Here is a 12,613-nt window from a genome sequence, read left to right as displayed (position 1 = left end):
ATTTTGCCAGAGAACTTCAAGGCGTGTGAACAGAATCTGTTCTCCCCGAGTCTATATTCCAGTAGAGTTTGCATTTTGCCAGAGAATTTCAAGGCGTATGAACAGAATCTGTTCTCCCCGAGTCTGTGTTCCAGTAGAGTTTGCATTTTGCCAGACAACTTCAAGGGGTGTGAACAGAATCTGTTCTCCCCGAGTCTGTGTTCCAGTAGAGTTTGCATTTTACCAGAGAACTTCAAGGCATGTGAACAGAATCTGTTCTCCCCGAGTCTATATTCCAGTAGAGTTTGCATTTTGCCAGAGAACTTCAAGGCGTGTGAACAGAATCTGTTCTCCCCGAGTCTATATTCCAGTAGAGTTTGCATTTTGCCAGAGAACTTCAAGGCGTGTGAACAGAATCTGTTCTCCCCGAGTCTATATTCCAAGAGAGTTTGCATTTTGCCAGAGAACTTCAAGGCGTGTGAACAGAATCTGTTTTCCCCGAGTCTATGTTCCAGGAGAGTTTGCATTTTGCCAGAGAACTTCAAGGCGTGTGAATAGAATCTGTTTTCCCCGAGTCTGTGTTCCAGGAGAGTTTGTATTTTGCCAGAGAACTTCAAGGGGTGTGAACAGAATCTGTTCTCCCCGAGTCTATGTTCCAGTAGAGTTTGCATTTCGCCAGAGAACTTCAAGGAGTGTGAACAGAATCTGTTCTCCCCGAGTCTATGTTCCAGTAGAGTTTGCATTTTGCCAGAGAACTTCAAGGCGTGTGAACAGAATCTGTTCTCCCCGAGTCTATATTCCAGTAGAGTTTGCATTTTGCCAGAGAACTTCAAGGCGTGTGAACAGAATCTGTTCTCCCCGAGTCTATATTCCAGTAGAGTTTGCATTTTGCCAGAGAACTTCAAGGCGTGTGAACAGAATCTGTTCTCCCCGAGTCTATATTCCAGGAGAGTTTGCATTTTGCCAGAGAACTTCAAGGCGTGTGAACAGAATCTGTTCTCCCCGAGTCTATATTCCAGTAGAGTTTGCATTTTGCCAGACAACTTCAAGGGGTGTGAACAGAATCTGTTCTCCCCGAGTCTGTGTTCCAGTAGAGTTTGCATTTTACCAGAGAACTTCAAGGCATGTGAACAGAATCTGTTCTCCCCGAGTCTATATTCCAGTAGAGTTTGCATTTTGCCAGAGAACTTCAAGGCATGTGAACAGAATCTGTTCTCCCCGAGTCTATATTCCAGTAGAGTTTGCATTTTGCCAGAGAACTTCAAGGCGTGTGAACAGAATCTGTTCTCCCCGAGTCTATATTCCAGGAGAGTTTGCATTTTGCCAGAGAACTTCAAGGCGTGTGAACAGAATCTGTTCTCCCCGAGTCTATATTCCAGTAGAGTTTGCATTTTGCCAGAGAACTTCAAGGCGTGTGAACAGAATCTGTTCTCCCCGAGTCTGTGTTCCAGTAGAGTTTGCATTTTGCCAGACAACTTCAAGGGGTGTGAACAGAATCTGTTCTCCCCGAGTCTGTGTTCCAGTAGAGTTTGCATTTTGCCAGACAACTTCAAGGGGTGTGAACAGAATCTGTTCTCCCCGAGTCTGTGTTCCAGTAGAGTTTGCATTTTACCAGAGAACTTCAAGGCATGTGAACAGAATCTGTTCTCCCCGAGTCTATATTCCAGTAGAGTTTGCATTTTGCCAGAGAACTTCAAGGCGTGTGAACAGAATCTGTTCTCCCCGAGTCTATATTCCAGTAGAGTTTGCATTTTGCCAGAGAACTTCAAGGCGTGTGAACAGAATCTGTTCTCCCCGAGTCTATATTCCAAGAGAGTTTGCATTTTGCCAGAGAACTTCAAGGCGTGTGAACAGAATCTGTTTTCCCCGAGTCTATGTTCCAGGAGAGTTTGCATTTTGCCAGAGAATTTCAAGGCGTGTGAACAGAATCTGTTCTCCCCGAGTCTGTGTTCCAGTAGAGTTTGCATTTTGCCAGAGAATTTCAAGGCGTGTGAACAGAATCTGTTCTCCCCGAGTCTGTGTTCCAGTAGAGTTTGCATTTTGCCAGAGAACTTCTAGGCGTGTGAACAGAATCTGTTCTCCCCGAGTCTATATTCCAGTAGAGTTTGCATTTTGCCAGAGAACTTCAAGGCGTGTGAATAGAATCTGTTTTCCCCGAGTCTGTGTTCCAGGAGAGTTTGTATTTTGCCAGAGAACTTCAAGGCATGTGAAGAGAATCTGTTCTCCCCGAGTCTGTGTTCCAGTAGAGTTTGTATTTCGCCAGAGAACTTCAAGGGGTGTGAACAGAATCTGTTCTCCCCGAGTCTATGTTCCAGTAGAGTTTGCATTTCGCCAGAGAACTTCAAGGAGTGTGAACAGAATCTGTTCTCCCCGAGTCTGTGTTCCAGTAGAGTTTGCATTTTGTCAGAGAACGTCAAGGCGTGTGAACAGAATCTGTCCTCCTCGAGTCTGTGTTCCAGTAGAGTTTGTATTTTGCCAGAGAACTTCAAGGCGTGTGAACAGAATCTGTTCTCCCCGAGTCTGTGTTCCAGTAGAGTTTGTATTTTGTCAGAGAACTTCAAGGCGTGTGAACAGAATCTGTGCTCCCCGAGTCTGTGTTCCAGTAGAGTTTGTATTTTGCCAGAGAACGTCAAGGCGTGTGAACAGAATCTGTTCTCCCCGAGTCTATATTCCAGTAGAGTTGTATTTTGTCAGAGAACTTCAAGGCGTGTGAACAGAATCTGTTCTCCCCAAGTCTATATTCCAGTAGAGTTTGTATTTTGCCAGAGAATTTCAAGGCGTGTGAACAGAATGTGTCCCCGAGTCTGTGTTCCCCCCCCCCCCCCCCCCCCCCCCCCCGAGTCTGTGTTCTAGTAGAGTTTGCATTTTGCCCGAGAACTTCAAGGCGTGTGAACAGAATCTGTTTCCCCCCGAGTCTGTATTCCAGTAGAGTTTGTATTTTACCTGGGAACTTCAAGGTGTGTGAACGGAATCTGTTCTCACCGAGTCTATATTCCAGTAGAGTTTGTATTTTGCCAGAGAACTTCAAGGCGTGTGAACAGAATCTGTTCTCCCCGAGTCTGTGTTCCAGAAGAGTTTCTATTTTGCCAGAGAACTTCAAGGCGTGTGAACAGAATCTGTTCTTCCCGAGTCTGTGTTCCAGTAGAGTTTGTATTTTGCCAGAGAACGTCAAGGCGTGTGAACAGAATCTGTTCTCCCCGAGTCTATATTGCAGTAGAGTTTGTATTTTGCCAGACAACTCCAAGGCGTGTGAACAGAATCTGTTCTCCCCGAGTCTATATTCCAGTAGAGTTGGTATTTTGCCAGAGAATTTCAAGGTGTGTGAACAGAATCTGTTTTCCCCCGAGTCTGTATTCCAGTAGAGTTTGTATTTTGCTAGAGAACGTCAAGGCGTGTGAACAGAATCTGTTTTCCCTCCGAGTCTGTACTTCATGGGTAAATGATCCGTATTTATAACACACATACTAAACACGTATCCGTGTGCAGCAGAATGTGTATATAATTGTTATAAACAACAGTTAGGTTTTAACATTGTCATAAAATATTATAAGGATAACAAACACCAAAATTATTTTTTTAACACTTTTATTGCCATAAATTGTTATAAACTAATTCTAAATACAAGTCTAAATGTAATTCAAACTCAGTATCCAAGCTTGAAGTTTTAATTTGTTTATTCTTCTGCTTCTTCTCAGTCTGGCTATAATAGCTTGTCTTTCTGTTGTTTCTGCATTACTGATGTAGAAGCTGAGTGTGTCTCAATCTACAGGTGTTTTTCTTCTTACTGGTTGTTCCAGCCTGGCTTTTGATAAAAAGAGTCTTTATTTTATTTCAAACACCCAAACTGCCTCATTCTGCTGCTGTTTGTGATACGAGTCATTGGTTATCTTGAGTATTTTCTTGAAAGTTATTGCACAGTATTTGCACAGTTTTGCACCAGGCTAACTTTTGTCCCAAAGATAAGGTATGGACTTAATTATATATTAAATTGTGTGTATTTATTATTATGTATGTTATTTGTAATATACTAATATCGCAAAAGAGTATGAACTTGAATATGTATTTTATGATGTGTATTTATGTTATTGTGGTGATATACGCACATCATGTTATGTTGCGTTAGTAATATTTTATTAAAATATTAACTGAATGTTAATATTCCTTCAGTCCTTTAAACTTAATGTAGATTTACTTTTACATTTTGAGCAAGTTGGACCATTCCCCGTCTGGAGCTCGCGGCGGTAAGACGTGTTTGTTTCGCCTGTGCACACTGTACGTACTTTAGAGTACTGGACTTGGGAATGCTCTGGGGCGGATCCAGCTTTTCTGATGGGGGGGGGGGGGGTGGTCCAAGACAAAAAGGCACCATAACATTATGAAAAGGCACTATTGAAAAATTACACACGGTTCACATGGACCATAATATAATAGTGTTACAAAAGGGACGCTGACAGACGTATTCTACAGTGTTCTATACATTGACAGAATAGCTGACTTTTGTCGATATGTTTTTTTTTTTTGTTTTTTTTTTTGGGGGGGGGGGGGGGGGGGATTCGTTTGAAGGCCATTCTGCAGAATGCCATGGTTGTACGCGTTTAGTCTCTACACGCGTTTAGTCCGAACCTGTCCTAGCATCACTGGAAGATTGACCGCCCCACTCTAAGAAGAAATAGGAAGCGGGGTCGGCCTCTACTACTCTTTTTTATACTTTACTTTGTTTTATATTGGTACCATGCTATATCCTCTTGAGTCGAGCCCGTCCGTACCACAACGATTGGACTATACCCTAGCCTGATATTTTCTCGTTCAGACGGACCCGGCTTCTCAAGATCTGTATTTCAGCACTGCACTACACCTTTCACATCTAATAACTGTCATTCTAAGGTGGGTTTTTTTTTATGCAACCCACCTGGTTCCGACAAACTGTGCACCTTAACGGCCTTAACAAGGCCACACACATGGACATATAGATCAGACTTTAAACTTTTAGACTTTCGTTCAAAATTTGATGTTGAAATTAAAAACAATTTAAATAGTTCGATCCTCTCTTCTTTCTCTCATTTATTTTTAGACTGTCCTAAAATGCTGTAAATGATTTAATATTCGCCCTAGCAGTCAATATATTAAAAAAGTTAACTTTTTCACTATTTGCTATTTCCAAAATTCTGCCCATTTCCAACTCTACACCCACACCACCCTCTGCCCCAGACCCAATTACTAGCGAAGTCAGATATTGCACCCGGGAGAGACGTCAGTAGTAAGCAGGCCTATTGAGTTCCGTGACCGTGACCTACTTTTTCGTGATCTTGACATACCTTTCCGTGACCTTGACATATTTAGGTTTGGGGCCGGTGACTCGGCCTCGTCCTAGTTACCCGGCCTTGTCATACTGACCCAGCGTTGGACCTTTGTGTCATAGCATGACCATGGCATATTTTTGCAGGTGGGTATCCGCCCTGGCCTGTTTAGAGGAACAACACCCACCCTAGCCCACTAGCTACTTCTCTCCTGTCACGGGCCGAACCAGTGACGTAGCCATATTGGATTTCGCCATTATGTAATAATGTCTTGAGGTTAAAAATGGTTTAATTGGATTCCTTGACCCTGAAAATCTTGGAAAAAACCCCAAACTTATCCATCCATCTCAATTCCCTGGCAAGTTATATCTGATTTAATGATATGGTGGCCATATTGGACGTCATCTTGAATTTAACCCCTTCTGCCCATGATCTGCGATGTCCACCCAAGTGGTTTTTGTTACTCTCCTAGGGGTCTCCTACTCGGACCAAGAGTCAAAATGAGGAACATATGATTGTACACGGGACTCCCCTCAGCCTCAGGACCAGCTTAGGCGGTGCAGGAAGATTGGAATAGTACTTTGTCGTGCTCTCGGCTGTCAAACACACTTGACGCACTAATTTATTCTAAACAAGGATCCTCCAGCTCGGTGTACAATGCAGTTCGCGTCATATATTGGTGTAGTGAAATTATCTTCTGCCAAAAAGGACAGATATATTTGGTAGATGAAATCATTTTGATTCCACCCCGAAACTTTAAAAACGTTTTCACTGATCATTGTATATTAAATTGTGTTGAAATTTTAATATACTTACGTGTTATATTTATATTTTCGCAGACCTCTTTACACCATCAATTCATTCATATATTTACCAGTTTGTCACCCAATAGTTGATATTAAAAGAATCCTTCATATGTGGGACAGGGCTATTCCACCCAAGGGTACACAATCTGTTGTCAGGGACGAGACTTGCCGAGTCTCCGACATTATATTATATACCCGAGGGTGGAATAGCCCTGTCCCACATGGATACATAATGGATTATTATTGTTTTCCCATCCAGTAGGTGAAAAACAAGCATTTTGGAAAAAACGTGAAAAACCTACTTTTTTAAATTTTTTATCTTACAATAAAATAATCATAACCATTGAAAAGAACGTACTCAAAAATGGTTTATACCAAAAGTATAAACCGATAATGATAGTATAATTTCATTATGACAGCAGGTTTCCTTGTTTTTATGAAATATTAAAAGCATTTCTTGTGTTATTTTGCCGTTTACGTGACGTCACCCAATGTTAATATCAGCTCACAATAGAAGTCATGTGGTCATGGAAGACCGATTTATTCCGCATGGGCTGACATCATGGAATACGCCAGTCTTGCATGGCTAGGGATGGGATATATATATATATATATATATATATATATATATATGTGTGTGTGTGCGTGTGCGTGTGTGCGCGCGTTGGGTTATCGTAAACATTCATTTAACCAAATGTTGATAAATGTTGATGCAATTAAGATGTATATGTGATAGGACCAAAACAAAATCTTTCTATTCACTCTCATTACGTTGCATGCAAACCAAAAACACAAGCCGTGTTAAGTTGAAGAGTTTATTTAAAGAACCAACACAAAAGTTAAAACACTGGAAGGCACAAACGTTAACAACAAAATGTGTAAACAACATTTATCTAATCAAATCTAATCTAAGTTTATTGAAATATCTTCATACAAAGCGGCATGCACTTTTAAGGCTAAAAGTCTACTTAAACAACACGCGTTAAACCCTGGAACATAGAAAGTGTTACAATGTAAATCATAAAACCATTGTTACGATTCTACTCTGGCTCAGAACGATTGGTCACACTTCCTATCATTCTCTACTCCGATGAAGAATATTGGCAATGGAGAGCTGACACTTTAGGTTTCAGGTAATTGTTCGTATTTAATATGTCTGTATGTAAGACATTATGTTCCTTACGATTTGCAGTACATCTATCAACGGAATTTGAAAATATGAATTGAATCGAAATGATTGCCTTCTAGTATTCAATACCCGTATTTTTACATTTAATTTTAATTTTAAGACATTTAATACAACTATATTAAAATTAAAATTAAATGTTATTGTTATTCGCTTTGTTTAAGAAAATTTAATCGTTAATCTTTAACACACTATTATCTTGGTTAAATGTTTCGTGGATTCTGTAAAATGTTTGTGGTTTCTAAACAGAATGTGAAATGACAAGTTGGCGGTTTTGTCCACTGATGTTATTCTTGTTCCTATTGTGAAAAACAAAACCGGAGACGTAACAGATCAAGGCAGATGCCGTCCAATTGCATTAGCAACTGTGATATCAACATTATGGAACATGTACTGTTATCACGAACAGTACATGTTTTAAAAGTGGGACATACTCCGATGTGTTTATTTGCTTTTAGGGAAGTTATTAACTTTTACATTTCACAAGGTAGTCCTGTGTATGTTTGCTTTTTGGATACGAAAAAACCCTTTGACAGAGTAAATCATTGGACATTATATATGACACTTTTGAAAAAAGCCTTTGACCGAGTAAATCATTGGACATTATATATGACACTTTTGAAAAATGCCTTTGACCGAGTAAATCACTGGACATTATATATGACACTTTTGAGAAAAAAAGGTGGTCTACTTTTGTAGTTCGCTCTCTCAAAACATGGTATTTAACTAAACTGTTTAGTATAAAATGGGGTGCATATTTCCTGTAAGTTTAATGTAACAAATGATGTCAGTCAAGGTGAGATAATATCACCCTTATTATTTAATATATATATTGATGATCTTAACCTACAGTTGTCGAAAGGTGCAGATGGGTGTAATGTTGGTGGGGTGTTTCTAAATAACTTCAGTTTTGCTGATGATATGTCACTTCTTTGCCCATCTATTTCTGCATTAAGATAAATGTTAACGATTTGCGAGAAATTTGCAGAAGATTATATTATATATAATACAATGAAAACTATATGTGTATTGAGCCAGAAACTGAAGTTGATCGATGTGCCTTTGGTATATTTGTGTGGTAATGTACTGAAATTTGTTGACAACTATAAATATCTAGGTTATATTATATGCAAAAACATGAAAGACGATAAAGACATTAAACGACAGTATAGAGCCCTTTGTTTACGTGCACACATGTTGTTGCGGCGATTTGCAAAATGTTCAGAATGTGTTAAAACACAATTATTTGTGAGTTATTGTAGTAATTTGTACGCAGGTGCATTATGGGTGAAATTTACACAGGATACCATGAAGGATCTTAACATATGTTATAATAATGCATACCGATGAATGATCGGACAACGACGACCATACAGTGCCAGCAAGATGTTTGTCAGTCATTGAGTAAAAAGCTTTGGCGCTTTACTTCGCTCAACAGCATATTCGCTGAAAAGCAGAATCGAAACAACCTCAAACGACCTACTTGCCCACCTGCGGTGTACTAATGTGTATGTCAAATCTGTATATTATGTAATCAGTTTTGTATGTGATGTTTAAATATGTTCTATGGATCACTGATCTGAAGAAAAAAAAAATCTATTATTATTATTATTATTAATAGTGCCATTCTATCAATAGTGGAAATGGAACCAAACATTTTGAGCCACAGTGAAATCAGTTGAGGGCATAAACCTCCATAAGCTTGTTTGGCAACATATTCATGAACACATGTACAGGTTAAAGAACATCAAAGGATTCGAATTTTATTAGCAATTATTAATCAAGTTCAATATGACATTGACAAATATCTTCTGCCATCTTACTACTACTATTCCTACTTATTTGTTGGCAGACATTAATACTTGTTAACAGTTCATAATAACCAACTCAGAAGATATGCCATCTCACTATTTCTAGTACATTTTTGTCAGCAGACATTAATACTAGTTAACAGTTCATTGTGGACAATTCAAAAAGATCTACTTCCATCTCACTATTTCTAGCACCTTATTAACAGACATTAATACTAGTTAACAGCTCATTGTGACCAACTCAAAAGGTCTACTGCCATCTCCCTATTTCTACTTACTTGTTGGCAGACATTAATACACGTTAACAGTTCATTGTGACCAACTCAAAAGATCTACTGCCATCTCACTATTTCTACTTACTTGTTGGCAGACATTAATCCTAGTTAACAGTTCATTGTGACAACTCAAAAGATCTACTGCCATCTCACTATTTCTAGTACACTCTTATTAGCAGACATTAATACTAGTTAACAGTTCATTGTGGACAACTCAAAAGATCTACTGCCATCTCACTATTTCTAGTATGTATTTGTTAGCAGACATTAATACTAGTTAATAGTTCATTGTAACTTAAATCTACTGCCACCTCACTAGTTCTAGTACATTTGTGTTAGCAGACATCAGAAACTAGTTAATAGTTCATTGTGGACAACTTAGAATATCTACTGTCATCTCACTATTTCTATGTATTTATTAGTTGTTAGAAGACATTAATATTAGTTGTTAACTGTTCATTATAACCAATTCACAAGATGTGCTACAATGTTTATGTATTTGATTAGCAGACATTAATACTAGTTAACAGTTTATTGTGAATAAATCGGAACATCTACTGCCATCCCACTATTTCTATGTATTTGTTAGAAGACATTAATATGTTAACAGTTCATTGTAAACAAATCTGAATATCTGCCATCTCACTATTTCTTGTATGTATTTGTTAGCAGACATTAATACTAGTTTATAGATCATTGTGACCAACTCAGAAAATGTACTGTCATCTCACTATTTCTCGTACATATTTGTTAGCATACATTAATACTAGTTAACAGTTCATTGTGAACAAATCAAACATCTACTGCCATCTCGCTATATCTACGTATTTGTTCAGCAGACATCAATACTAGTTAATAGTTGATTGTGAACAAATCACAACATCTAGTGCCATATCACTATTGCAAATGGCAAAATACTCGAACACGTAAACTTTAACAGCAAAATGTTAAACCATCTTTATCCAATCTAATCAATCTTTACTGAAATATATTCATACAAAACAACATGCACTATTAAGTTTAATTATTAGGAATCCGTGCTATTAGCAATTATAAACTAAGTTCAATATGACCTTGACCTTACATTGGTGTCAGACGTGTGGACACGAGAGGTGTGACACTGACACTCACTTATTGATCGCTCATATATGTGAATCTCCCTTGACGAGAATTACTAGTTAAAAACAATTAGAAAATATTTCATCAAAGTCCAAATCTAATCTTATCTGCAGGAAAGTACATTTAAAAGTTTTCAAATCTTTGACATTTAATAGCTGCTGCTAATATGCTCCTGGGCCCGTGCTTATAAAACTTAAAGTCTAGACTTTAATAAAGTCCAGACTTTAACGTAATGCCATTTGAATGGCGTTGCCATGACGTTAAAGTGTGGACTTTATTAAAGTCTAGACTTTAAGGTTTATAAGCACGGGCCAGATAGTAGTGCAGGTAAAGAAAACAAACTTTATTTGTGTGAAATATTTTCACATGAAAAGACAAACACTTTTAAATTGTAAGAGTATTGTCTCTTTTGTTTCTTCATTACTGAGATATTATATCGGGAAGGCAAGGTTATCAGCCTGATATAGGACTTTTTTGTCTTTGTTAGGTACCGAGCTCTTCCCATCGTTTGCATTTCGTCTCTTCCTGTAAAACAAAATAATCTGTGCTTTATTCCTAATATTACATGACATAACAGTCTTATGATACCAAAATTTCCCAATGTTACATAAAATAGAAATAGCATTATTTATGTTAAGTGTTATGATAACAACATTCTCAATGTTACCATTGCAATAACCAATATAACATGAAATAGTTTGATCAATGCGTTGTTAAGTCTATTACCTACGTGAAATGCTTTCACTCTCACGAGCTTTAGGTCGACAAATCGAAACGATAAAACTGTATTCCGATATTAAAATCGTTTCTCTGCACAAGGCAGAGTCGAACGATACGTTTTAACAAGACACATGCATGCATGTATGGGGCATACACTTAGTAATAACTAGTATCATGTTAATTAGAAGAAAATAAGCCTTTTACTACTACTACTACTATGTTCCCAAGCCTTGTAATCTGGGAACCTATTGTTTTTGATAGAATTACTTATTATTAGTAGTATTTTTATTATTATTATTATTATTGTTATTTTTTTGTTACCTGTTTTATCATCTTATAAGAATGGTTCTGGGCCGATTTAGCTGAAATTTAGTAGGTAGTTAAGTATTTCGGGGAAGGGGGTGTTGATTGTATTTAAAAAATAGATCTAAAGGTTATGTGTATTGGCCTCAATCGGGTAAAGGGTTCGCTTGCTGCGTGGTCGGTCTGGGATCGATCCCCGTCGGTGGACCCATTGGGCTATTTCTCATTCCAGCCAGTGCTCCACAACTCAATTTTTGGCTTTAGGACTTAGACCTAACTTGTAAATTTATTCCGAATTCCGCCCACCTCAAACTTCCCCTTTCCCCTGTTGTCTCGAACTAACTCACTGGCGATGTCAGAGATTAAGCCCGTGACAAGCGTACTTGAAAACAATGGGTTATATAAGCACGTAAAAACAGTTCAGGTTCAGGCTGAGGTTGGAAATGATATTATCGCTATTCGTGTATATTCTTTGAGGATTTATAAGGTTAGTTATTTGTATTGGTTATTTGTAGTATTCATGTTCCGTATCTAGTGTATTTGTTTACAGGCAAGTACTGAATGTAAATTAGTGTCTATGGCTTAAGTTGATACATTATTATATAATGTAACAATACGTAAAATAATTCTTTTGCAACTACAGTGAAACCCCTCAAAACCGGACACCCTTTGGACGAAGTAAAATGACCAGTTTTAAGAGGTATCCAGTTTAGAGAGGTTGTTTTTTTTTCTGTACTGAGTTTAAAAAAGGACTGAAAAATTTCCGGTTTTGGGGGTATTCCGGTTTACAGAGGGTCCGGTTTTGAGAGGTTTCACTGTATATTTACCTAAAGTAATTAATTAACACATGACATATATTAAATTAAGTTCTAATGTCTAAATGGTAATGTAATTAAGATTATGATTTCTTATTACTAAATACTAATGGGTTTTAACGTTAAATATGGTGCGATAGTTAACTGAAAGTGAGATGTTTGCGCAGTCTGCATCATCTCAGAGGAGATAGTTTATTTCTTTGCTATAGATATTTATATAATTATGTACTTTCTATTATAGTATCTGTAGAATACTAAGAGTGGTTTATTCTTTTATTCAGATTTCTATCTTTGACTGTATG

The 12,613-nt window shown here is 37.8% G+C and overlaps 1 protein-coding gene across 1 annotated transcript in view; it reads right to left on the bottom strand.

The window, feature by feature from the left end:
- Positions 1-8,764: 8,764 nt before the first annotated feature.
- The window catches only part of LOC121377208 (teneurin-a-like), a 30,329-nt gene continuing 26,480 nt past the window's right edge, over positions 8,765-12,613 (bottom strand). The window contains exon 8 of the mRNA XM_041505115.1: positions 8,765-10,998. Within this exon, the coding sequence (XP_041361049.1) occupies positions 10,905-10,998 (94 nt within the window). The 3' untranslated portion in view covers positions 8,765-10,904. The remainder of the gene's footprint in view (positions 10,999-12,613) is intronic.

The sequence above is a fragment of the Gigantopelta aegis genome, chromosome 7, assembly GCF_016097555.1.
Source record: "Gigantopelta aegis isolate Gae_Host chromosome 7, Gae_host_genome, whole genome shotgun sequence".
NCBI classification, from domain to species: Eukaryota; Metazoa; Mollusca; class Gastropoda; order Neomphalida; family Peltospiridae; genus Gigantopelta; species Gigantopelta aegis.
Note: the sequence above shows the minus strand (reverse complement) of the source record. Positions and strands in the feature narration are given on the sequence as shown.